Raw genomic sequence first — 26,279 nt, forward strand, 5'->3', positions numbered from 1 at the left:
ATGACTTGTCACTCAATCACAATGATTATTTTAATTATTGAAACTTTTTCTTTAGCTCTATGAAAATATTTAGAATATCCCAAAAAGCCCTTAATGATTTTTACCATGTGACACCGTAATAAACTTATATATATTATAAAATAATAAACATGTTTTTAAGAGCTGGAAGGAATCCTAGAAATGATTCAGTCCTTCTCACTGTACAGATGAAGAAAATGAAGTCCAGCGAGAGATGAAATTACTTATCTAAACCCACAAATATTTCTAAATGCTATATGGCAAGGTTCAGTTTTCGTGATCTAAAACAAATGCTCGATTATTTGGGAATATTTCATTCTCTATATTATCTTTCTTGTTCATAAGTGACAGAGGTAAAACTGGGGATTCCTCAGAAGTAGAAGAAATTTTGAGCTGCATGTCAGCTTTGGCAACTTGTTTCTAACAGAACAGGAGATAGGAAAATGGCCTTGTTGCTTCTAATTTGAGCATCTTTCTTGAATGAGGACAGGGAGAAGTAAAAAGTAAAAACAATCCCCTCTACCATAGTTCAGTCCCTCATCATCACCTCTTGCCTGAATGTTTTCAAGACTCCTCTCTCTCTCTCTCTCTCTCTCTCTCTCTCTCTCTCTTTCTCTCTCTCTCTCTCTCTCTCTCTAGTCTCTTCCTTTTCCAATTTTTATTGTTGTTGTTCAGTCATTTTTAGTCATATCTGATTTTTTGTGACCCCATTTAGGGTTTTCTTGGCAACGATACTGCAGTAGTTTGTCATCTCCTTCTCCAGCTCATTTTTACAGATAAGGAAACTAAGGAAAATGAGGTTAAGAGACTTGCCCAGGGTCACACAGCTAGTAAGCATCTGAGGCTGGATTTGAACTCAGAGAGATGAGGTGTCATGACTCCAGGCTCAGCACGCTGTCCACTGTACCACCTCGCTATCCCTTTCTAATACATCTGCCAAATTAGTATTCCCATTACACAGATCCCATCATGTTACTATCCTTAAAATTTTAGTGGTTCCTTCTTTTCTCTAGGACCCAAATCATCAAATAAAATCATTAAACTCATATTTCAAGACTTCACAATTTGGCTTCCAACTAACTTTTTGGTATTATTACATGTACCTCTTTTCTTGTACTCCCCATTCTAGCCAAACCGGTCCGTTAGCTGGTTTCTATATGTAGTCTTCCATCTCTTCCTTAACTGTGTTCCATATCTGAGATGCATTCCCTTCCCAATTCCACCTCCTAGAAATTCTAGCTTCCTTATAAATCTCGACTTTAGGTGCCATATCCCATATGCAGCCTATACAAACATCCAGATTTTAGCATATCCTCCCCTTTGAGGTTACTTTGTATTTATTTTACCTTAATTTTAATAAAAGTTATTACTAATTTACTATAACATACTATATTTTCCTTCCTTAGTAGATTGTAAACTCCTGGAGGGAAGGGATTTTAAAATATTTATATATGTATATTCTATAATACTATGTTATATATATTATGTATATACATATAATACATGACCTTGAAAAATCTTTTCTTCATGCCTCTTTTTCTTCCCCACCCTGCCTGACACCTTTTTTCTATTCAATTTCAGACATAAGAAATAATGACTAAGTGTGAGGCCAAGGCAATGATACACTTGTACAAAGGAAAAGCTACATGTTTTTAAATGGAATTAGATGTAATTAAACTTCCCAGCCCCTTGAAAGTTCTCTTCTGAATCTCCACACCTTTCAATCTACCTTTATATCCTCCCTTAGTAAAACCTATTTCTTCTCAATATACATATTATATAATATTATAATATAATATATTTTATATATTTAATATTTTTCATTTTTGTATCACTATTACTTTATCAAGTCGTGTAAACATGAATTTAATCTCTACTCTGTACCAGGCACCGTGCTAAGCAATATTACTTTTGCTAGCAAAAAGAGTAGACATTCAATAAACTCTTGGGGAATTAAAGTAAGTTAGCCTACCTGAGAGGAGCATTGATAGACTATGTTCATTCATAAAATACTTGAAGCACAAATAATAATTTTAAAATACCCACTGCCATCCTATTGCTTAATACAATCAGAAAGATTCACAATAACCTTCAATTCACCTAATTTTTCCTGAAGCCTTTCTTTCAAATGGCAAAATATTCAGCACATTTTTATCTGGGCCTCAAATCCCACCCACTTCTTCCTTCCTCCTCCTAACTTATTAGTGGCATTCTGCTGATTAAGAAACCAGATATTACAGAGGGATTCTTAATGACTTTTGTAGTCAGAGCCTATTGGCAATGAGGTTCTCTTTGCATTGTTAGTTCAGTTCTATTTTTCTTGAACTCACTGATATTGGGGAGAACCAACAAGAATATTTTGAAACATCCCCTGGAGAAAAATCAAAGTCCACTGGATTTCTGTCTCCCCCCCCCCACACACACAAAATGTTATTAGATAAAATTTACATACCTAAAAGTACAAATTAAATGAAAATCTAGACTCCTGAAATTATTGACTTTGAGAATTTGAATTACTTCCAAATCATAGTCAATGAATAAAGAAATGTCAGTTTAACATGTGATGAATTTGTTTAGTTATACATCTCCTGTAACTCTATTGGTATTTTCAAAATTATAGGAAAATAACTTAGACTTAAAATCAGCCATTTATTTTACAGCCCACTGTCAGAACAGTAAAATATTTGACCAGGGCAATAAAATGCCACTTTTTAATCTGGCGATTAAGTTTATTTTTATTTACTCTTCCAGGCACAAAAGATATAAAACTATAAAAGAGGGCTAATAATAGTACCTACCTTACAGGGCTGCTGTGAGGATAAATAAGATAAAATGCCAGGGGCGGCCAGGTGGCTCAGCAAGTAAGAGCACCGGCTCCAGTGTCGGAATGACCTGGATCAAATCTGGGCTCAGATACTCAGCACCACACCCAGAAATAACTGGCCCTGTAACCTTGAACAAGTTACTTAACCCCGATTGCTTATAAAAAAAAAAATTTAAAAAAATAAGATAAAGTGCTATAAAATATCAGCTATTAACATTTTTAATATGCTTACAAAACAGAATTAACCTTCTGATCTGAATAGCTCAGGTTGTCTTCTTACCCTCTCAAACTACACTACAGTGTTTTGTTCCCAGGTAAAGGAACAGAAATTCAAAGGTAAAGTGACTTGCTGTGGTCCAGGCAGAGGCTGGTGAGCTGAACTTTCAAGCCTGTCTAATTCATTTTTACAATGGGTTCTCTGAAAAACTAAAATAGACCATAAATAATGGTCCATCTCATGACCATCCAAATGCACCAAGGGACATAATAAAGTCCAGTTGAATGGTGATCTCATCATTTCCAGGGATTTAATTATCACATCTATTGTGGTAATTTTCAAATCTACCTATATTTACCTTAATCTCTCTGTTGACTTCCAGTCTTGAATCTCCAAAGGCCTTTCAGACATCTTGAAATGAATGTTCAGTAGATGTTACAGGAATGTAAATTTTTAAGATATTCCCTGCCCCTAGGCCCTTTAATAGGCTTAAGAGACTCTCAGAAACTTCCTAAATTTGAAAATATACTCTGCCCCCTAATAGGCTGAATGTGGTCACATGGAGCCTGTGGCAAGAGGTTTGGTTTTCAGGAATGCCCACACCTTGATGCTGTGTGATTGGGCAGTGGGTCAAGAGGGTGGTTACATTCTCTAACCCAGGAGAAGCTATATCATCCCTGATTTGAGGCTTTGCTTTGGGGCTTACTTTGAGAAGTGTTGTGTGATTTGACCAGATGAGACTCTGAGCAGCCATTGAGCCCCCCAGCTTTGAAAAACCCAGATGTTGATGCTCCCCTCTCTGGTTACTGTGACTAGGTATAGATGTATGTAATGGTTGGACATTTTGGAAGCCTGTCTGCTGAATTGTTCTTGTAACTTATGCTTGTAACCTCTGTATACTCTGAAGTTTGGGGTGCTGATCTTTTCCCCCTGAACTAGGTAAACAATAAATGTTTGATTGATTAAAGTAAGCTTGTTAACCCATTTTGAGTTGCTTTCCTTTAGAAAAGTAGATCTAAGCACCTGTATTGGCAGCCACCCTAGGTATGCTGGGGTGCTTGCTGCTATATCCCCCTCAACTCTTCCCACCTCTAACTTTTCCTGTTATAGTGAAGGGTAACACTGTCCTCCCAGACCCACATTATTGACTGATTATCTTATGTGTACTATCTGTATTGATATGTGTCTATGTGTGTGTATATATATGTATGTATATATGTATATACATATGTATATATGTATGTATATATGTATGTATGTATATATGTGTATATATAATTGATATTGAGGATTATGTACATTTTGGGGGCCACTTCCTCACCTTGCTGACCAGCTCATCATAGAATCATGACATTTTAAAGCCATGAGATCCCCTCATTTTACAGACCATAAACCTGAAACCCAAAGAGGTTAAAGTTCTTGACTGAGGTAATAATAAAATGGATCTGTGATCTCATCAGTTATGGATAAGAGGCTACTTTTCCCCTGGACATGGAAATTTAGAAGGTGCTAACAGCATTTCTACTTCAGTTGGTACAAATGACTGAGTTTGTTACCAAGCAACTAAGAATACTTAAATCCTGGAGTAAATTTGTGGTCTCACTGATTTAGGAGGTCCCCTCAATGATCTAAATCACAACCTGTCCAAACCTGCCTGTCCTGTGTGACTCTTGTCTATGCTGCCCCAGAGACAAACAGGTGACATAATGAATGGATAGAGTACTAGATCTGGAATCAGGAAGCCATCTACTAGCTTTGTGATCTTATACCAATCACAACCTCCCAGACTGTTTCCCCATCTGAAAAATCAGCATAATAAGAGCATCTTATTTCTTATTGTTATCTTATGTTGTAAGAATAAAAAAGAATGAAGTACAATATAAATGTTAGCTATTGCTAATAATAATAAATTCATTCCAGGAGATCCACCCAACATGCGACAGGTCTTTCCCTCTGTCTCCTGATAACTGCTCTGGCGGCTCACATATTATCCCCTCAGCCTAGTCATGTGATCCAACACCTTCTTTTCTTGCCATATATTCCTCCTCTTTGGCTGAATGTTGCAGTCAGCTCCCACCTATTTTGTGCCTATTCTTTGTGTGAGATTCATTTTAAAACCTTTGAAGCTTTTATACTGCCATATAGCAATACCTGTAGAATGCTGAGATTTTTTAAATGGACCTTTGCTCTTAGGGGGGTGGCAGGGGAATTTATTTATTATTTATTTTTAATAATTTATTAAGGGCTTATGACATGCCAAGCACCAAATTATTATTATTTCATTTGATCCTCATAATTACCCTAAGAGGTAGGTGCTATGATGATCTCTACTTGTTGAGGAAACTGAAGCAGAGGTAAAATTACTTGGCTAGGGTCATATAGCTAGTAATTGTCCAAGGCCAGACTTGAATTCAGGTCTTCCTGACTCCAGGCCCAGGGCCTTATCCACTGTGCCTCCTAGCTGCTGCAGGTTCCATGAAAAGCTTGCGGTTATTAAGGGAGGGAATCTTGCAATTTCCCAAAGGCAATTACACCAACTCTCTCTCTCCTCCTTTTCAACTCTGGGGCCCAATTCATCATCCATATGTACTGTCTATTCGAGGCATACATACTGATGGCCAAGGTCCATTGGGTATCCATCCAAATGCATGTTGTATTCTGGGCAATAGACATTCTTTATCCCTTTGATCTTTCTTTTCCATATGGATAAGCAAGCCAGACTCTTTTGAGTGATGACAGATCTCTTCCAGGAGGCTCCTCATTGTTCCTGGGCTTGATGCAGTCAACACAATTATCTTGTAAAATCAGGAACATCTGGAGGGTCTCAGTATCCATAGGGAATCCCTCTTCAACTTGGACTAGGCTCTAGAACTTCCTAATCATGGTGGTAGACACCTCTGGTTGGCCCACAGCTTCTGGCTTAGCCTCATCAGATGTTATGATCAGAAGGTCATTGAACAGAATTATCTAGTATGAGATCTTTCTAGGTATCTACCACTAAGAATTAGATGGTGACAGAACAAGAGTTATGGATTGCTACAACATTCAAGAAATCTTGAATGCTTTTAGTGCATCTATGAGAGATCCCTTGTTGAAAAAGCCTGTAAGACATCATATTGCTCTACTGAATCATATGCTTTTAAAAAATAACCAACAAACAACAAACACAATAAGATCTTATAGCCCTATATTATTTAATCAATTGTGAAATGGTCAAGATGTGGTTCTTTTGAGTATCACCTGCAAAAGCCTACATAACTGCTCATTGATATTCTCATCAAAGATGCCCTCAGTTTGTATATCGATAACTTTCATAAAGGTTTTACATAAATGGGAGAACAGACATATATAGGTCAATAGTTAAAAATGTTTCCTTTGTTATGTTTTTTGGTATCAATCAGGTCTGAGATTTTTTTTTCTACCCCTCTGTGATGTCTTTCCTGTCTTCAGAAACTTTACATATTGATTCATCTTCATAATTGCCACTTCCCACATGAATCTCTTTCATGCACACTTGGTGTATGTCAGCCTCCAGACAAGGTCAGTTAATAACCCTACCTTTTGAACTGGCTATATGTACAGGCAGAACACATTAGAGCCTAGGTAATCTGAGTTGGCATATCAAAATTTGGCAATGACCCATTACGATAAGTGGCTTTGATGGGGTGCTTGGGATCTATATTTGTACTATCAGTTTGTAATACCACTTTGTAACATCAGTCTGTAAAACCAGTTTGTAAAATCACACTAGCCCCTCCCACCCAGCTTCAGAGCATTAACTCTGCCTAGCAAGAACTCATGAATTGTTTATCTTAGCTTGGAATAATAACAAACTATTCCTATGAATCCTTCACTAAAGTATCTATAAACATTCCAGTTTAAGCAACTATTATCTCCCCCTTGTATAGTGTCCCACTGCCCCCATGAATCCTTTGGTACCCTATCTCTAGGTTGACTCCTTGGCTGTCTCAATGAATCCTTCAGGACCCTATCTCTGGGTTAATACTTAGCCTTGGTTTGATGGGTGGCATACTGGGCACTTCTCCATCAGCCCTTGACCACTCCTGACTTAGTGACATTTCAAGCCTAAAACCACACCTTCAGATAGCCTCCTGTTGGGCTTTTTCCCAGTGAATCTTGGGCCATATGCCTTCCGAGTTACATTAAAAATGCATGTTCCTTTAAACACTGGCCCCACCTTAACTCCTCTCTAATCCCACTCTTAATCACCTAGTTAGCATAATTGGCATGGGTTCTACTATGGATTACCCTATAAAAATCTTAATTCTACCCCCTTGAGGTTTCAGGTCCTCTAAAGGACTCTTGCCCGATGTACAGCCCAACAATAAACTTGCAGGTCCCCTAAAGACCCTTGCCTGTTATAAAGTGGACAATAAACTTTTACAACTCTGACTCCAAGTCTGCTTGGGCCTACTGAATTCTTTCAAGACTGAATGACAGGTTTTCTGGTCTTAAGATAAAGATCAGAGTTCCTGCTGAACCTATTGTGAACCATCCCTCATCAGCTTAAGAATTCCTAAAACATTTACTGCTTTCAGTTAAGAAACTGAAGGTGGCCCCGATGTATTGGGGTGGGAGGGAAAGGATAAGGTATTAAGCCATTATCGCCCATTAATATCTAACAGTAATCAGATAATCAAACCAGTCAATCACCTGGCAGGGCCCTGAGGGAGTGAGACAAAAGCTTTCTTCAATTAACCAACACTTACTGAAGGCCTTCTGCGTGTGCAAAATTTTGTTTGTGAGGTTTAGGGGAGGGAAATGTCTAGAGCAGGAGTTCTTAACCACTTTTTTTGTCATTTGGCAATGTGGTAAAACTAACAAACTTCTTTTGAGAAAAATGTTTGAAAATATATAAATAAAATACATGGGATTACAAATGAAAGGAATTCTATTGAATACAGTTGTCAAAATATCTTTTTTTTTTTTAAAAACCAAGTTCATGGACCCCAGGTTAAGAACTTTTGTTCTCCTACAAGGGATTGGGTATTTAGGGTAGCAAGAGGGGGAGGATGCCAAAAATGTAGTGCGGTGGGGGCCATGCAGAAACAGAGGCTGACGGACAATAGAGGCTGACTTCAGCATTCTGCCAAAGATTGTATGGCTTTACTGTGTTCCCCTGCCTTGTCTAGATTCCTAGGGCAGACTTCTACTTTCCAACAGCTTTTCTTAATTTCTTTCAGTAGTCTAATAATGCCTTCTTTATTTGTTTCTCTGCTCTGCTCTTAGCGCCAAATAATATGGCTGTTTGCCAGCTGTGGGCATGAAGAGCATTCCTCAAAATTCTCTGATGTTCTTTAAAATAATTCAATTGCTGGCTTCTTCTTCTATCATTTTATGAACAAATCATTTATTCACCATGAAGGCAACCATGCTTCTCTTCTTAGAAATTTAATTATTGCCTACACAGGCCACACTGAGAATTTAAGAGGGTCTGACATTTTGTGAAGGCAAAAATCCAAGATGCTGAAGAAGAACACTTGGACTTTCTGCTCCTTTTTTTTTTTTTATTTCTTCTTCCCTAAAACTTAGATACCACTAAAGCCCAGGGGGAGGAAAGCTCTGGGTAGATTTGTTTCTTTCCTGCTTATTATCTCTTTAGGGGATCTTCAACCTGAATGGGCCTTTAGAGATAATCTGATTCAACCACTTTTTTTTTTTAAGCAATTTAAGGGGTTAAGTAACTTGATCAAGGTTACACACAGCCAGGTGTTTCTGGGTGGGTGCTAAGTGTCTGAGCCCAGATTCGATCCCCAGGTCATCCCGGCACTGGGGCCGGTGCTCTTACTCACTGTGCTACCTGGCTGCCCCTCAACCACTTTCTTTTATAGGTGAAGAAACAGAGGCCTGAAAATATTAAGTCACTCAGTTCAAGATCACACAGGTAGAAAGTGACTGATGCAGAATTCAAACCCAGCTCTTCTAAACCCAGATCTGTTTCAGCTGTATTACAAGTCCCCAAATGTTTTATAGGTAAGGATCTTGTTTTATTCATAGTTGTGCCCCCACCACCCACCCAGCACCTAGCACAGCGGTTTTGCATGCAATCATATCTTAATGTCTGTTGAACTGAATTAGCAAAAATAACTGAGGCCTATATACTTATCAGCATCCTTTATCTCTTTCAAAACTGATCAATTGTTTCCTTCTACATAAAACCTTTTCTTGTCTCCTGTCCCCCTACAAAATGTACCTCGTGTTTATTTTGTGCACGTTTTACTCAAATAAATGGAAGCCTCTGAGGAGGGGAACCTCTTCCCTTTTGTCTTCATATCAGCACCAAGAGCAGCGCCAGACACATAGAAAGAGCTTAATAAATGACTACTGATTAATTAATCACTTTGTTCTTCAGGCTATCACAGGATTAAGGAATTTATGTACTCATCCTCTATTCTTAAAAAAACAAACAGAAATTTGCAGATGTATCTACATATATATGTATACCTTGTTCAGTCATGTTTGACTTTTCATGACCTCATTCTGGAGTATACTTGGCAGAAATACTGCAGTGGTTTTCCACTTCCTTCTCCAACTCATTTTACATATGGGGAAACTAAGGAAAACCAGGTTAAGTGACTTGCCTAGGATCACAAAGCTGGTGTGTCAAATTTTTACTCAGGAAGATGAACCTTCCCGACTCTAGGCTTAGAATTTTATCCACTGCACCTGTCCACATATATGTATAATCAACAATATATTCCAGAAGCAACTTCTTAACAATTCCCTATAAATAATAAAATCTATTTTTGACAAAATCATAAAAGGTTATTAATAGTAATAGCATCATAGATTTAGAGCTAGAAGGGATCCAATAGGCAATCTAATCCAACTCCATCATTTTACAGAGGAGGATCTTAGACTGAAAAAGGTTGAATGACTTGCCCAAGGTCATACAGAACAGAAATAGGATTTTAACCCAAGTCCTTTGACTCAAAACCTAGTACATTTTCCATTATACCACTCTATTTCTCTCCTCTTCTCTTCTATTTCTCCATTATCCCTTTAATCAGCTTCTCATAGACTATACTTGCTTGCGGGTAGATTCTACACTAAGGAAGGACCACCCAGCATCCTCACAGGAACTAACTCCAGGGCTAATCCACTCTAGGCTGCATGGAATCCCCTTTCTACTTTAAGAACATTTACTAAGTACCTACTATTGCTAAGCACAGAGGTAAGTGCTGGGGATACACAAAGAGACAAAAGAAAGTCTCTGCCCACAAGGAGCTTACCATCTATCCAAAGGACTACTACCAGTGTTTCCCGATAATAAGACCTATCCTGAAAATAAGCCCTCCCCTTACTGTGTAAGATTCCTCTAAAATAAGCCCGCCCCCGAAAATAAGCCCTATTGAGATTGCTACTGTAGTGAAGGTGATCCCCTGCGCTACACACTACATTACGGTACCCTCTGTATGCACCGTCCCACCCCCCTCGGTGAAATGCACGCCATGCTCCGAGCTGCATCCAATCAGAGCTGCAGCAGTGAGTGCGTCATCCTGTTCTTCCCCAGTGATTTGCTTATTGAATAAAGGTACATTTTTTTGTTCACATTTACCTGTTTATTAAAATTGCTGTCAATGTTCATTAAAATAAGCCCTCCCCTGAAAATAAGCCCTCTGGTGTTTTTCTGTCCAAAAAAATAATAAGACAGTGTCTTATTATCGGGGAAACATGGTAGCAAGGACCTCATTTGTTTATAGTCAAAAGAAGTCAAGTTCAAGGGCATTCCTACAAAATCAGAATGGAGGTGAGGTTTACTGAGTGGGCTGGAAAGGGAGGTGGACCATGTACCTGACTTGGGGTTGCAGAGCACTGGTGGGCTGCTGCTGAGGGTCGGGCTACTGCTGAAGTAACCACTGCTGCCACAGCTGCTCATGCTGCTTCTTCTCACTGCAGACACAATCTTGATCTCCTTGCTTGGACTCACTGTGAAAAACCAGAAAACAATTAGAGCTGCTGAGGTCAGTCCCTTGGTACCCTTATTCTGTTGGTCCAGAAAGTTAGGCATCAACAGACATTTGCTTCCATTTTCCAGGCCACAGGCTCTAGTAAGCCGGAGCAGGGAGGCTCCCTGAAAGATGGAAATAAACTACAGATGCAGTAGCAGTGTGGTGGCCACTGCAATTAATGAGCTAATAATGATAAAAAATGCACAGCTGCAATGCCAACTCACTGAATATTCAATGATTAGCCATCTACTTCCACGAAGAAGCTTGAAATGTAAAACTGGGTAAAACTTTTCAAATTAAATCTTTGATGACTTCACTAGTTTTCCATTCCTGTTCTTGGGCTCCGTCATGGAATGAGATTAATTTCAATCACGAGAAGACAATCAACTATTTAAGGCTACTTAGGAAATCAATTTCCCATTGCACTTAAATGAAGTGCATGTTTATTAAGAAGATAATATTTTATAATTGGATCAAAACTGCAATCTTATGAGGGGAAATGAGTTGTGTGAACTTCTAAGACTTGTTATCATTGATTTTAGAGGGAGAATAATTGACATTATGAACATTAATAATTATATAGCATTATAAAACTGCATTATGGTCTAGTAAATAAATGGTTGGCCTTATAGTTGGAAAGAGCTTGGGTTCAAGTCTATCTGCAACATATACTTTCCATATGACCATTGGCAAACCACACTCAGTGCCCAGGGAAACTTTCTAAGTATGCACATTATAGATGTACAAATGTCTATACATGCATCAATGGAGGGAGATTCCACACTGGGAGCCTAACACAGAGATGAAATCACAGGACTAGACCAATAGATGAAAACAGCAATGCCCTCAGGGACTACATTGGTGTGTTAGGGATGTTTGCTCACACACAGAAAGGTCCCAGAGAGAACTGCTGCTTTATAGAAAAATGTCAGAACTCTCAACCTATTCCCTTATATTTAGCTATCACATCTCATTGTCCTGGCACCTGGACAGAGTAGCTTCTCCTCTGGCCTTTAATTTGTTATAATTTAGAAACTAGAGAGCCAAACTTATTAGCCAAACTGTGTAAACTAAAAGTAAATAAGACCAATGTGAGGGTATATGGGGCCCTCCCGTAAGTAAAGTGCATGAGCTTTATGACATTTATTCTGCCTGCTGGGAGCTTTTATACTTGCTTCTTAGTTCTTAACTGTCCCCTAGACAGGTGAGGTTGTTGGATATCTGAGTGCCAATAGCTCAGATGTTCTCATATGTTTCTGTCTTTTTTTTTTCCAAAGCCAAATAAATATGACTCAGTGGAACCAAGTTACCTGACATAAAACTGGTGGGTTTTCGGTTGTCACTGTTCTGTTTCCTCAAGCAAAATGGGCTATCATGGGTTTCCTGGGAGGAAGGAGATCGTTCATTGAGCAGTTCCATTAGCCTTCTTCTCCGACGGAAATTCATTCTAAACTGGTAGAGGAGGTTGCTATCCACAAAAGCATGCTTATTAGACACTGTGGAGGAGAAAAAAAATATGGGTAAATAATGTAATGTGTTATAAGTCACTGATCTCACTCCACAGAGGCTGACACCTGATAAAAGTTTACAGCAGAGTTGCAAAGGTCCCAGCTAAATTAGACAACTATTTACTAAGCACCAATTATGTACAAAATAACATGAAGGATACCGGAGATGAAAGGACAAAACAAAACAGCTCCTGAGCTTATGTTCTAGTAGAAGATATGTAACGGCAACCACACTAGCATACCCATGATGGCTGCTAGTACAGGTTCTTAGATCTGCTTTACTAGGAAAGATAGCTGTTTAAGGGGTCAATAATCTTTTCTAATTACATTCACTAGTTCAGGGGAAAAGTCAACACCCTGATCATCAGAGAAAATACAAGCAAAGAAATAAAGACTAATATACAAGGCTTCTAACTGTCTGAGAAATTAGCACAGATCAACAGACAGATCCAACTATCTGACCAAGGCAATATATACAAAGTTACCAGAGAGAGAAGCACCAATATCTGTGTTTTTCAAAGCCAGGGGGCTCCTTAATGGCTACCCAGAGTCTCATCTGGACAAATCACAAGGGCACTCTTCCAATGAGTGATCCCCAAAGAAAAATGCTAACCTCAGAGTATATGTACCCTTCTTCAGGGTTAGAGAGCATCACAACCCTCAGAATTACAAAGTAACAAAAAGTGTGGGCCTTCCTGAAAAACAAGCCTCCCCCAATCAAGCTTCCCTTAATGGGCTCCACGTGAGGCCTATTAATGGGTAGGAAGATCTTATATCCCATTAACATGACAGGATGCCACATATACAGAAGTAGATATTAGATAATAATTGGTGGCAGAAGGAAATGCTAACAGTAGAGGAATAGGAAAGGCTTCACAACTGAACTGAGCTTTCAAAGAATGAAGGGATTCTAAGACATAGAGGCAAGAAGACAATGCTTTCCAATGACTGGGAGTGACCTGAACAAAGGTGTGGAGATGGGAAAAGGAATATTGAATTCAGGGAAAAGGTAGTCAGCCAGTTTGGGGAAAACATAGCGTAAGCAAAAAGACAGTAATATGAAATAAAGATAGAATATAGGTTGGAAAAGATTAGAGAGAGTTGGAATGTGAGGGAGTTACTATTATGTTGTAAGACATCAAGAAATAGATGATTTCAGGAAGACATGAAAAGATTTATATGAACAAATGCAGAGAGAAATAAAAAGAACAAGTACGATGTATAAGATGAGATAACATAAATATTGTAAATATATACAATTCAGAGGATTTTTATAAACTGAAGAATGAAATGTGCAGATCCAAAAGGACAATTTATATAATAATGAAAGCACTGTAAAAACAAATAAATTTGAAAGCTGTAAGAATTATGATCTATATAATGACCATTCATGATTTCCAGAGGACCAATGATGAAACATGCTATCCATGACAAATAAGTGATGGATGATATGCCTCAGGGTACAGAATGAGACATGTGTACACACATACACACACATATATACATATATATGTATGGGGAGAGAGAGAGAGAGAGGGAGAGAGAGTTGAGCCAATGAGGGAATTTGTTTTGCTTGGTTATGCATATTTATTACAAGAAATTTGTTTTTCTTTCTTTTTTAATGGGGTTGGTAATGGGAGGGGAAGAAAGAAAATTTCTGTTACTTTTAAAAAATAAGTGGAAGGGTACTATAGATTTCAGTTTATTAGTTTTATTTAAAGTTTTACTTTGTTACAAGGAACCTCTTGCAAAGCAAGAGTAATCTGTAAAGGCAATCTAAAAATTATATCAATAAAAACCATTTTTTAAAAAATCCTGGGGGGGGGGGCAGCTAGAAGGCACAGTGAATAGAGCACCAGCCCTGGAGTCAGGAGGACCTGAATTCAAATGTGACCTCAGACACTTGACACACTTCTGTGTGATCTTGGGCAAATCACTTAACCCCAATTACCTTGCCAAAAAAAAAAAATGCTAGTTAGAGGTATTTTATATTTTATCCTAGAACCAATAGGAAATTGCTAAAGACAACTGATTTCAAATGATGGCATGAAGCTCTACTTTATTTTTTAATAGTTCTCATTTCTCTGATTTTTAAGGAATATTTTTCATGTATGGACAAAAGTCAATCAGTTAACTAATCAACTTGATTTGACCCCAACATGTACCTACAGCTTTACCTTTCCCTGTTGTCTTGGAGGCAACAGAGCTGTATTGGGACAAAAGTGGATAATTGGTACTTGCTTTCCCAGAATGCATCCTACTCTTCCCTAGAGCACTTCTCTAGCTTTCCCAAGCCCATGGCTTGCTTATGCTAATTGCCCTCCTGGAATTCATGTACTTCAGTCTCCTCCCCACTCCCTCCTCTGTCTAATTCATACTCATTTTTCAAGGCCCAACTAAAATACTTCAATGAAGCTGAAATTTCAACTATGGATTTTCTCTCCCTCCTCTGACCAATGATAGCAATAATTCAGTTATTTAGCATCTTAAGCTTTATACAGGGCTTTCCTCACAATTTTGTGAGACAGGCAATATAATTCATATCATCTTCATTTTACAGATGAGAGAGGGCAAGTGACTTGCCCTGGGTCACCTAGCTAATAAATCTTGGCAGGAATTCAAACTCAGGTATCTTCTGACCCTAAATCCCATGCTTTCACCCTATTCTGTTGCCTCTCATATTGTACCTCAACTAACACTTATTCATATTTTACCTTGTATCCCAGAGAAATAGAGTATTTATCTATGTATATACATTACAATGACGTATACCAACAAATAAACAATGAAAATTTCCTGGCTTACTATATGCCAGGCACTGTACTAAGTGCTAATGACAGAAAGATGAGCCAGCAAGACAGTCCCTGCCCTCAAGTAGGGCATTACATCCTAACTGGATAAAGCAGCACATAAAGGGGGAGGTGAAAAGTGGATGGGGAGATTACAAGTGCCACCAGGTGGCATAGGCATGGCTAGGAGTGGTCTGGAAGCCTGGTTCCAAGCTCACCTAAAAGCCAGGCATCATTGTTTTAATATTTAACTCTACTACAATAACCCAGGCACTCAGGGAGCTCACATGATCTCTTCAGAAACAGACCCACAGAAATCATTACAAATGACACCTTCCGCTACCCTCTCTTATCCTAGCAATCAAATTTCAATGAATTAAATTTAATATCAAGTATGAAGCTATCAGAATACAAAAGATCACCTAATTTACCTCTATTTTGCTCTTTCAATTATGCCACTTATATCAGGAATATTCCTGGCAGTCCCCTTCATAAATCTTTATTACAAGGGAAAGCTCACTGGTTAAAGGATGAGGGAAAGGAAAAGATTTGGAAATGAATGTGATGCCATAATAAAAGGGATAAAAAAAAATATTTTTTTTTGCTTTTTGGAGGGGGGAAGGCAGGGCAGTAAGAGTTAAGTGACTTGCCTAAGGTCACACTAGTTAAGTGTTAAGTGTCTGAGATCATATTTGAACTCAGGCCCTCCTGACTCCAGGGCCTGTGCTCTATTCACTTCACCACCTAGTTCCCCCTACAAATATATTTTTGAAAAAGAACTGAAGTTCTTCTTCAACTCCAACTGCTAGGTATATGTGTCTTATCCTTCCTTAATAGATTGCATAACTCCATAAGGGCAGGGACTATGTGTGTTGTGTATGTGTGTGTGTGTGTGTTTGTGTGTGTGTGTGTGTGTGTGTGTGCGCGCGCGTCTTATACAGCCCAGCAGTTATTGAGGATCGACATTTGATAAATACTGAAGGAATAAGTGGTTTTTGTGTGTTGTGAGAGCCTACAGAAGCAACAAAAAGAGCCTTTCTGAGAGAAATGTGGGTCAGAATCCTTGCTTTGGAGCTTACTAGCTGGCTAAACCTGGCCAACTGTCCCTCCTCTGTGTCTCAGCATTCTGAGCTGAATAATGGAGATGCCAATACTTGTTCTTCTAACTTATAGGGCTGCTGTGAGGAAGGCACTTCAATCAATAAACATTTATTAATCACCTACTAAGTACCAGGCAGTATGCTAAGCACTAAGGATACAAAAAAAGGGCAAAAAACAGCTTATGCCCTCCAGGAACTTACAGTCTAATGGAGGACTTTACAATTTAATGGCACAATAAACCTTGGCAGGGATTCAGACTCAGGTGTCTTCTGACCCTAATGGTAATCCAAATTGCTGTTGAAACTACTGAATTTCAGAGTTGGAAAAGACCTCAGCAGTCATTTAGCACAAACACTACCTGCAACTTGATACAAGCCACCCTCTGCTACACGACTTCCAACAGGGGAGAACACTCATTAATTCCCAAGGTAGTTCTTCCCACTTCTGAATTGTCCTGATTTTTAGGAAGATTTTTTCTGACATCAAGTCCAACTCTGCCTCTTTGCCATTTCCCCCCATTGTTTCTAGATCTGCTTTCTCGGGCTAAGCAGTACTTGTCTGAAACTTCTTTCAAATATTTGAAGGCTATAGCATCCCTAGTCTTCTTCAGGCTCAGCATTCCAATTCCTTTCTACTGCTTCTCATATGCAAGAAATTGACACCCTTCAGTGCCTGGCTTGTCTTCCTCTGGGAACTCTCCAATGTATCAATGCCTTCCTTAAAATGTGGCAACCAGAACTGAAAATAATATTCTAGATGTTGTCGGGTTGGGCAAAGGACAGTGTGATGATCAACTCCTTATTACTAGAGATGCTATTGGTGGTTGCTAGATCATTAGACATCAAGCTTTTTGAATTAGGAGAAATATTTACTCTAAGCAAATCTATGGCAGAATATTTGCAACAAAATCTTTTAATGATATTTTTATTTATTTATTTTTGCTTTTTGGAGGGGGAAGGGCAGGGCAATTGGGGTTGACCTGCCCAAGGTCACACAGCTAGTAAGTGTTACATGTCTGAGGGTGGATTTGAACTCAGGTCCTCCTGACTCTAGGGCTGGTGCTCTACTCACTGCACCACCTAGCCGCCCCTAAAATTATATTTTTAAAAGGTGTTGTACTAATACTGCCTAATTAGACAAGGTTGGCTTTTATAAAATCAGATCTTTTTAGATTAACTTTATTACAGACCTAACCATATTATACCCAACTTATTTAAGTGCGAAGAACTTGACTGCCTGCTCTCATTAGATGATTCTTACCTCAGATCAATACTGGACAGCGTGTGTTGAGTTCTGCATTTAGCCTATAATGATATCTGTTTCATGGCCACACCCACCAAAAAAAGGCCAAGTCTTACAAATTCTCAGCTGCAAACAAATTACTGCAGTTTATAAACTCTCAGGAAAGATTTCTTTGGGAGTAGGACCAAAGTTAAAGTCCCAACATTTGTGAAGGTGACTTTTAAAGTTATGTCAAGTACTGCTTTTGATTGCTCATTTTACTTTTTCATTGATCCAGAACAGACACTGCAAATGCCCTGCACAATCACTGGAGGGTTTCTCCTGTGAATGGGCTTTTGGTGATGCAGCTCATGTCAATGTTCCATTATGTTAAACTAAATGCCTTCAGTAAATGTGAGGAATGCAAGAAAACATTGTCTTTTTTTTTTTTTCCGTTTGGACAAAGGTTCTCCAGCTTGCAGAGTTACTTGATCCTTTCATGTGTTGATAGTTAAACATTCACTGGCTCTTGAGTTAAGGGAAATTGGTTCAAATCACCCCTCTAACGCTTATTATCTATGTGACCTTGAACAAGCTAGTTAACTTCCACGAGCCTCAGTTTCTTTACCTATAAAGTGAATAGGTTGGACAAGATGCTCTCTGAGGTCTTTCCAACCCTAGATGCATGATCCCATAGGATGGGGGAAAAAAACAAAGCAAGCACACATGCACGTGCGCACACATACACACACACAGAGAACATATAACTTCTAAGTGCTATTTATCATTTCCTTAAATTGTGAATGTATTCAACAGACATTATTTTGAGAAGTGGTCTATAGGCTTCACCAGATTGCCAGAGGGCCTATGATACCCAAAAAAAGACCTTCTACAAGTGTTAACTTATTATTAATCTTCACAAAATATCATTAAGATTTTCTAGTCATTGCAGCTACAAATGGTCAGAAAAATAGGAAGAAAATTGCAAAGGACAATCATAAATAATAAAATTTCTGAACACAGAGGAGAAGCCCAAAGCAACAGTTAAACTCAGGAAAGTAAGCAACTCTCTCTCTTTAAAGTAGAGAGAGGGTAGTACACTGGCTTCTCATTTCAGTATTGGTTATTTTTAATTTTTATTTAATTTTTAAACATTTTTTGAGGCAATCAGTGTAAATAAAGTGACCTTGTCACACAGCTCCTTATTCTTCCTTGCTAATGCTTCCCTCTTAATGTGGCTTTCTGGGTTGACTCACTGAGGTAGCACTAACTTCAGTTGTTGGGTTAAACTGCTGTCTAGCCATGCCTTGCTTCTCCTGCCTCCATGAAGCTCAATCTTTGGTTCAAATATGAGGTTAGACATTTATACATGTTAAGTTTCAGCACTTTTGACCCAACCCAATGTTCTAAGCTCCTGAGATCTTCTGCAATACTGACTCTGTCTCTTCCATCTTCATGTCATCTGTGTATCTGATAAGTTTGCCATCTACACCTTTGGCCAAATTATTGATATAAAAATATTAAACAGCCCAGGACCAAGCACAGATCCTTGGGCGGTACCACTATTACCTCAGCTAATACCCAAGGACTTCTCCATTGAGTCATAGATTGGTTGCATATGTTTTAGTAAAAGGGGTTTTCACATCATGAATTCCCACTGCTGACAATCACAGATCCCTCCAAATTTCATTTACATATAATTGCTAATACTTACTAATAGATAGCATTTTTATTCAAGCATACACTATCCTATATCTTACTGTGAGGAAAATCTATGTGCTTTGGCTTTATGCTTAATCCTGGCTCAATTTAAATCTGTGTAATTCAATTTAGCAAATATTTATCAACCACCATATGTGAAGAATCCTGTGCTAGGGACTAACTGAAATACAAAAATAAATACAGCATGATCCTGCCCTCAAGGGGCTTACTGCCTTCAAGCTGGAGGGTAAAAAGGATACAAAAGTAAGCCTGGTGTTTCCTCATCTATACAATCCAGATCCATGATTCTTTGACCAAGGTGATGCATTAGGGTTTAGCAAAGGAGGGTCCTAAGCACCTGAGTATATAGGACATATGGTTTGTCAGGAAAAACAGCAGCCAATTCCATTTGCCTGTCTAGAGTTTGTATAATGTGACATTTCACTCATTTTTTCTAACTATTCCCTTTGAACTCATTGTTAAGTTTCACTTTATTATTCACTACAAAATGTTCTGATATTTGAAAGCAGTCACAATTCCTAAAGCTTTGGAAGAAACCAAGAGGCATTTTTTTGCATCAAACATCATCAAGATAAGTCCAAACTGTGGTATATTTGCTGGCCCTCAAATAATATGGCTTTATTTGGGACACCTATGTAAAGTTTACACTAACAATTCTTGTTATGACTAGTACTATTCACAACATGAGAAAAGGCAGCCCAAGAACACACATACTGTGTGACAAAATGCTGATCCTTCAGAAGGAATATATCTTTGTAGAATGTAAACCATCATCCCAGCAACGAAAGGCAATGTGGTACAGAGGAAAGTAAGCTAGGCTTGGAGTAAGGATTTCTGGGTACTATTGCTGCCTCTGACAATTACTAGCCATGTAACATTGGATGAATCATTTAATCTTAATGGACCCCAGCATTCTCATCTTCCAAAGCAGGGGGTCCTTGGATTCCTCCTATCCTTACTCCTTTCTTTTCCTCCTATCCTTGGCTCCACCCTCACTCCTGGCAATCTGTTCTTTGTTGATTTTCTCTAAATTCCTAAGCAAATCTCTGAAGATTACAGAAGATGTTCAAATTTAGATAGTCCTTTCTTACCTTATACTGTATTTGAAGCTGCCCAAAGCAGAGGGGAAAAGCTATTCAATTCAGTACAGTGATTGCACCTGAAAGTCATAGTCAAATCTTGGGAAAATAATCTGGATAGGGAAACAGTGTCACAGGAGATATTTGAAGATGGGCAAATAAGCCTCAGTAGGTATAAAGGTAAAACAGTTTAAGAAAACTACTTTGTGTCTCTAAGAAGTAATCAAAAGAAACAAGGGAAAAGAGCAAAAAAAAGGTTTAAAAGTCATTTGTAATAATTAAAAAGCCTTAACTCTTTTCCAAGAGAAAAGGTCCTATCTTTCTGCAGGCAAATGCAAAAAAGGTTGGGAAACGTCATAGTAACTCTATGTCCAAAGAAGGTAAGCAAATTGATTTATCAAAAGATAAATATTCAACATCTACAAACACACAGTACTAGACTTGATGGTCAGCGTAGAAAACATATAGATTTAAATACAAGCCACCCCTGAATATAGGTCACTGTTGTTGTTCAGTTGTCTTCAGTCATGTCTGACTCTTCATGGTTTCATTTGTGTTTTCTTGGCAAAGATACTGGTGTGGTTTGCTATTTCCTTTATCCAGCCCATTTTACATTTGGGGAAACTAAGGCAAACAGGATTAAGTGACTTGCCCAGGGTCACACAGCTAGTAAGTGTCTGAGGTCAAATTTGAACTCAAGCTTCCTGACTCCAGGCTCCATGCTCTATCCACTGCACCATCTAGTTGCCCTTATGGTTGTAGAATGGTGCATAGACTCCAGACTCAGTAGAAAGTTGAGTTTACTTCTTTGTTTAAAAGGGAGAATTCAGCTGGAGGAGTGGACATCAGGAAATTACTGTGATGTAAAATCAATGGACATCCACAAAACAAACAAAAAAAAATTTTTAAGTCCTATTCCCATTTCTTATAACTCTAAAAAAGAAAGGATGAAACAAGAAAAGAAGCCTTCCAAGCAAATGAGAGTCAGTGTTCTAGGTAGCTGTTTCAAACTATCTCAGCCTCCCAACTGAGAAATAAGGTTGGAATTCAACAAGGAAAGCTGGAACAGGATGCAGAGAGGGCAAATGTTTCACTGGAGGGTGAAATGATCGCTGTAACTCAGGACTGAAAACCCCATTATTTGAGCTACCACTTAGCTCCTGGGATTTTAATGATTAACTTCACTTGGCCTTTGTTCAACTAAAGTTCTATCCAAGGACCTATTAATTAGCAGAGTTTCTATCCTGTTGCCGAAGCTTACTTATGAACTCAGTGCTCCTTCCCTCAGGAACCTGACACAGGTTCATTGTGTGCACTGTTATCTAGCTTGTCCAATTCCCAAAAGGTAAGCATCCCACTTTGGATCCTATGAGGAGGGAGGATGCTTAAAGCAGGCTGACAGTGGAAACCAAAACATGACAAAAGGACTAAACGGTATATTTAGAAAGGAACTTTAGAAAGCTTATGGCACCTGAGGATTTGTCCACATCCATAAAATTGTAGTATTAATAACAACTGCCATAAAGCAACTTAAGGTTTGTGGGGCACTCAGAGACACTTTGATTTTTCTGATCTTTGAGACAATCTTGTAAGTTAGGTGAGATAGAGAGTGAGATAGGGACCAGCTTTGTGATTTCATTGATACCAGGAAATCAGGGATAAGGAAATTCCCTCTACCAATACACAGGTCCTTCCTTCTCTGAAATTTATAGCCTTAGAAGACTGCTTAATGTACTAAAAGGATTTAGTGACTTGCCCAGGGTCATACAACCTTTAAGAGTCAGAGATAGAACTTTGATCATTAATAATAATAATAACTAATATTTAATATTTGCAAAGCACCTTATATACATTATTTCTATTGATCCCCATAACAACCTTGTGAGGTGGGTGTTATTATTATCTCTTTTCTACAGATGAGGAAACAGACTGAGAGAGGCTAAGTGAATTGACCAGGGCTTCAGAGCTAGTAAACATATGAGTCAGGATTTGAACTCAGGTCCAGCACTCTGTCCATTACATCTCCAAGATCTTCCTGGTTCTGAGGCTGGTTCCCTTTCTACCAGTCCATAATGGTATTATTAACAGGCATTACAACACCTATTTTGCAGATGAGGAACTGAAATTCCTAAAGGGAAATGGATTTGCTTGTGGTCACAGTGCATGTATGAGGGATTGGAACCCAGACTCCAAATCTACTGCTGTTAACCCCACCATTCTATTGCTACCTACCCTAATTTAAAGTAACAGTTAAATGACAGGCTATGTGATCTAGAAGAAAAATGTTTGTCTTTTCCCCATTTAAATTACTAGATTTTGGGTTTTTTTAATCACATCATCCAAATTATTATCATAGTAATCATAAATTTAAAGTTGGAAGGGACCTTAGAGATGGGTGACTCTAACTAAGGTCAAGACAGATGAAGTTACTCATTTGTCCAAGGACACAGAGAGAATAAATAGCAGAGCAGTATTTGAATCCAAATCCTCTGACTTTTAAACCCTCATGAAATTTCATAAACAGTTTAATTATAAATGCAATAACAACATTCTGCCTGACCTAACAAATGAGGGAAATGGTACCGCTTCATCTGACTCATTACCTCATTACTCTCAGACACATTATTAAATATACTGCATACTAGAGTAGCACAATATGGCCATTTTTATAAATATCACAGGATCATAATACCATGTTAATATAGGTATCTAAATGCTTGCTGGGCAGTTAGGCTGTGCAATGGACAGAGCCCTGGGTCTGGAGTGAGGAAGACTCATCTTCCTGAATTCAAATCTGGCCTCAGACACTTACTAGTTGTGTGACCTTGGGCAAGTCACTTTACTCTGCCTCAGTTTCCTTATCTGTCAAATGAACTGGAGAAGGAAATGGAAGATTACTCCAGTATCTCTGCCAGAAAAACTCCAAATGGGGTTATGAAGAGCCAGATTCTACTGAAATGACTGAAAAACAACAACATCACAGAAATTTCAGCCTTAGAATGGACCTGTGAGATTATAGAATCACAGAATGTTAAACTTGAAGTGATACCCTCTCTCCTATAAATGATATAAATAGAATTTTGACTATTGACCTCTTAGGTGCCTTTTCGTTTACAATCCTGTGACCCTTTGATCTAGGGCCTAGGTCAAGCTCCCTCATTTTACCAATGAGAAAGGTGGGGTCTAGAGTGGTGAACTTTTTTGTTCAAAATCACACTGGTAGTTAGAGGCAGCTCTCAGACTAAAGCCTATGTCTCCCATGTTCCAATGAAATAATCTGTTGTCTACTATACCTTGCCGGCTCGTTCCTAGCTCCCTAAGAATATTAAAATAAAAAATCAAAATCATTAGAATGAAAGCTGAGGAGAAAGTGTCTCAAGTCTACTTTCAATATTTTAAAACTTCATATATAATATTTTTATCAGATGGCATAATATAATAAGGACAATATTTTTCACTCACTTAATTTATGACTTCTGGGAGTCATTCCAATTTGCTGTGTGTTATGGTTTAATGGAACACTACCCAAATATTATTCAGACAACTCTGGCAAGGCCCAGGCAAAGGAACATAGGTGCTTGGGAAAGAAAAGGAGACCCAAAGGCAGTACAATGAAGTTGCTGGTGAAAACAAGTCTGTACATATTAGCATTGGGAGCCTTAGATATTACGGGAAAAACATGCTCAGATATCATGGGAAAGGAAAAAAGTCCCTATTCTCAGGATAACCAGCCAAAGAAATAAAATTTTATAGTAAATACTGAGGTTTATTCTTCCATAGGCAACTTGACAACTACAAAACATATACATATTTTCCCTACTAAATTCCAGAGCTAAATATCTTAAGTGCACATATCTTGGATAGACAATGAAGAAGGAATATGGCTGCCACCAAAATAGATTATAAGATGAGAAGGCTGGATTAAATTTGGGAAACTGCATTTTTTATTATTGATTCTAAGCTCTACCCTGGAACCAAGGGTCATTTAAAAAATATCAATATTCTTCTGGTGATGAAGTATGATACATTGTAGTCTTTGAAGAATTAAAGTTGGAGGTCACCCAGTGACCACAGAAACACATAATGCACATGAGTACTCTTTAGCAAATTACCAGTGGAGGATTGCCTAGAAGTAGCCTAGAACAGTGGAGTCAAATTCATATAGAAACTGGGCCACTGAACTGTACATAAGCACCCCTATGGGCTGCATTTACTTAGAAAACCACATATTAACATTGTCTGTGTTCTACTATGGGGCAGCTAGGTGGTGCAGTGGATAGAATTTGACTATTTCCAGCCAGACCTGGAATCAGAAAGACCTAGGTTCAAATGTGGCCTCAGAAACTTACTAGCTATGATGCTGGGCAGGTCACTTAACCCTGTTTGCCTCATTTTCTTCATCTGTAAAATAAACTGGTGAAGGAAATGGCAAACCACTCCAGCATCTTCACCAAGAAAACTCCTCATATGCTTTACGATCATTTGGTAGAAGATAAACATTATTACTTAATTTATTATTAATTTAATATTATTAGAATTTATTAAGCATTCTGCTGAGTGTTGTGAATTCAAAGATGAAAAATAACATAATACTTGGTCCTAAAGAATTAATATTCTACTAGGGGGAATAGAATAAAAACATCAACAAGAATAATAGAAAACAGGGTATAATGATTGGCAAAAGAAAGATCCAGACAAAAGTAGTTCAGAAAAATTTAAATATCTGGTTGAGGAGGAGAGAATCAGGAAGAGAAACTGACTTTAGTATAGACAATAATATAACATATACCTGGAAGTTTAATGATGAAAATTAAAATACACTTGTGGAATATCAGAATTGGAATCAGAGGTCATCTAAAGCAATGGGTAGCTGAGCAATGATTTCTACAATGCACCTAGTCTAGTAATGTCTGCTGAAGTGGATGAATGAATGATGCTAGTCAGTGGCAGTAACCTAGCTGAGCATGGTTTAGCTGCACAGGTGGCATCGGGTGATAAAAAAAAAGCCTTCTGTCTCCCAGCCTCTAATCTCTTGCCATTGTAAATCTATCCTCCACCCTGATGTCAATCTGATATTGTTCAAGAACAAATCTGGGCAGAGCCAAGATGGTAGAGTGAGAGGAAACATTAGAATCTAGCTCTTCCTCCACGCCTCCTTGACAAAGATGTGGAGCATGGAGAACAACAATTTCATTAAAGATAATGACAATAATGAGACAAAATAACAAAACGTGTGGGATTTAGACAAAGCAAAAATTAGGGAAAATTTTATATTTATAAACTCATCAATAAAAAAGAGAAAGCGCAGACCAACAAATTGAGCACACAACATAAAAAATAAATAAATAAAAAACAAACAAATTTAGAAGCCCCCAATGAAATACTAAAATAGAAAACCTGAACATCAAAGCAGAGGTTGACAAACAACCCTGAATTAGTAAATAAAAATAGGAACTTAAAAAAAATAGATAATCCATTAGCTAAACTGATTAAGGAGAAAAATAAAAGCCAAATTACTGGAAAACTGAAGGATTAACTATGGGAATTAACTATGACTATGGGAAGAGTTCATGACCAAACAAAAGATAGAGAGGTTCATAGGAGGGAAAAAATGAATAATTTTGATTGTATAAAATTAAAAGTTTTTGCACAAGCAAAAGCAATGCAGCTAAAATTGGAAGAAAAGCAGGAAACTAGGGAAAACATTTGCAATAGGTTTCTCTGGTAAAGGTCTCATTTCTTATGTATATATATATATATATATATATATATATATATATATAGATAGATAGATAGATAGATAGATAGATAGATAGATAGATAGATA

The 26,279-nt window shown here is 38.1% G+C and overlaps 1 protein-coding gene across 1 annotated transcript in view; it reads right to left on the reverse strand.

Annotated features, from left to right (window-relative positions):
• DEPTOR (DEP domain containing MTOR interacting protein) overlaps positions 1-26,279 on the reverse strand; it is a 212,488-nt gene that overhangs the window by 60,864 nt on the left and 125,345 nt on the right. Inside the window, exons 5-6 of the mRNA XM_069081160.1 lie at positions 12,343-12,528; positions 10,875-11,009 (exon numbers count right to left, since the gene is read on the reverse strand). Of these exons, the coding sequence (XP_068937261.1) occupies positions 10,875-11,009; positions 12,343-12,528 (321 nt within the window). The remainder of the gene's footprint in view (positions 1-10,874; positions 11,010-12,342; positions 12,529-26,279) is intronic.

The sequence above is a fragment of the Petaurus breviceps genome, unplaced genomic scaffold (genome assembly GCF_028583685.1).
Source record: "Petaurus breviceps papuanus isolate PSGF00001 unplaced genomic scaffold, PetGlider_PUasm1.0 98, whole genome shotgun sequence".
Lineage (NCBI taxonomy): Eukaryota > Metazoa > Chordata > Mammalia > Diprotodontia > Petauridae > Petaurus > Petaurus breviceps.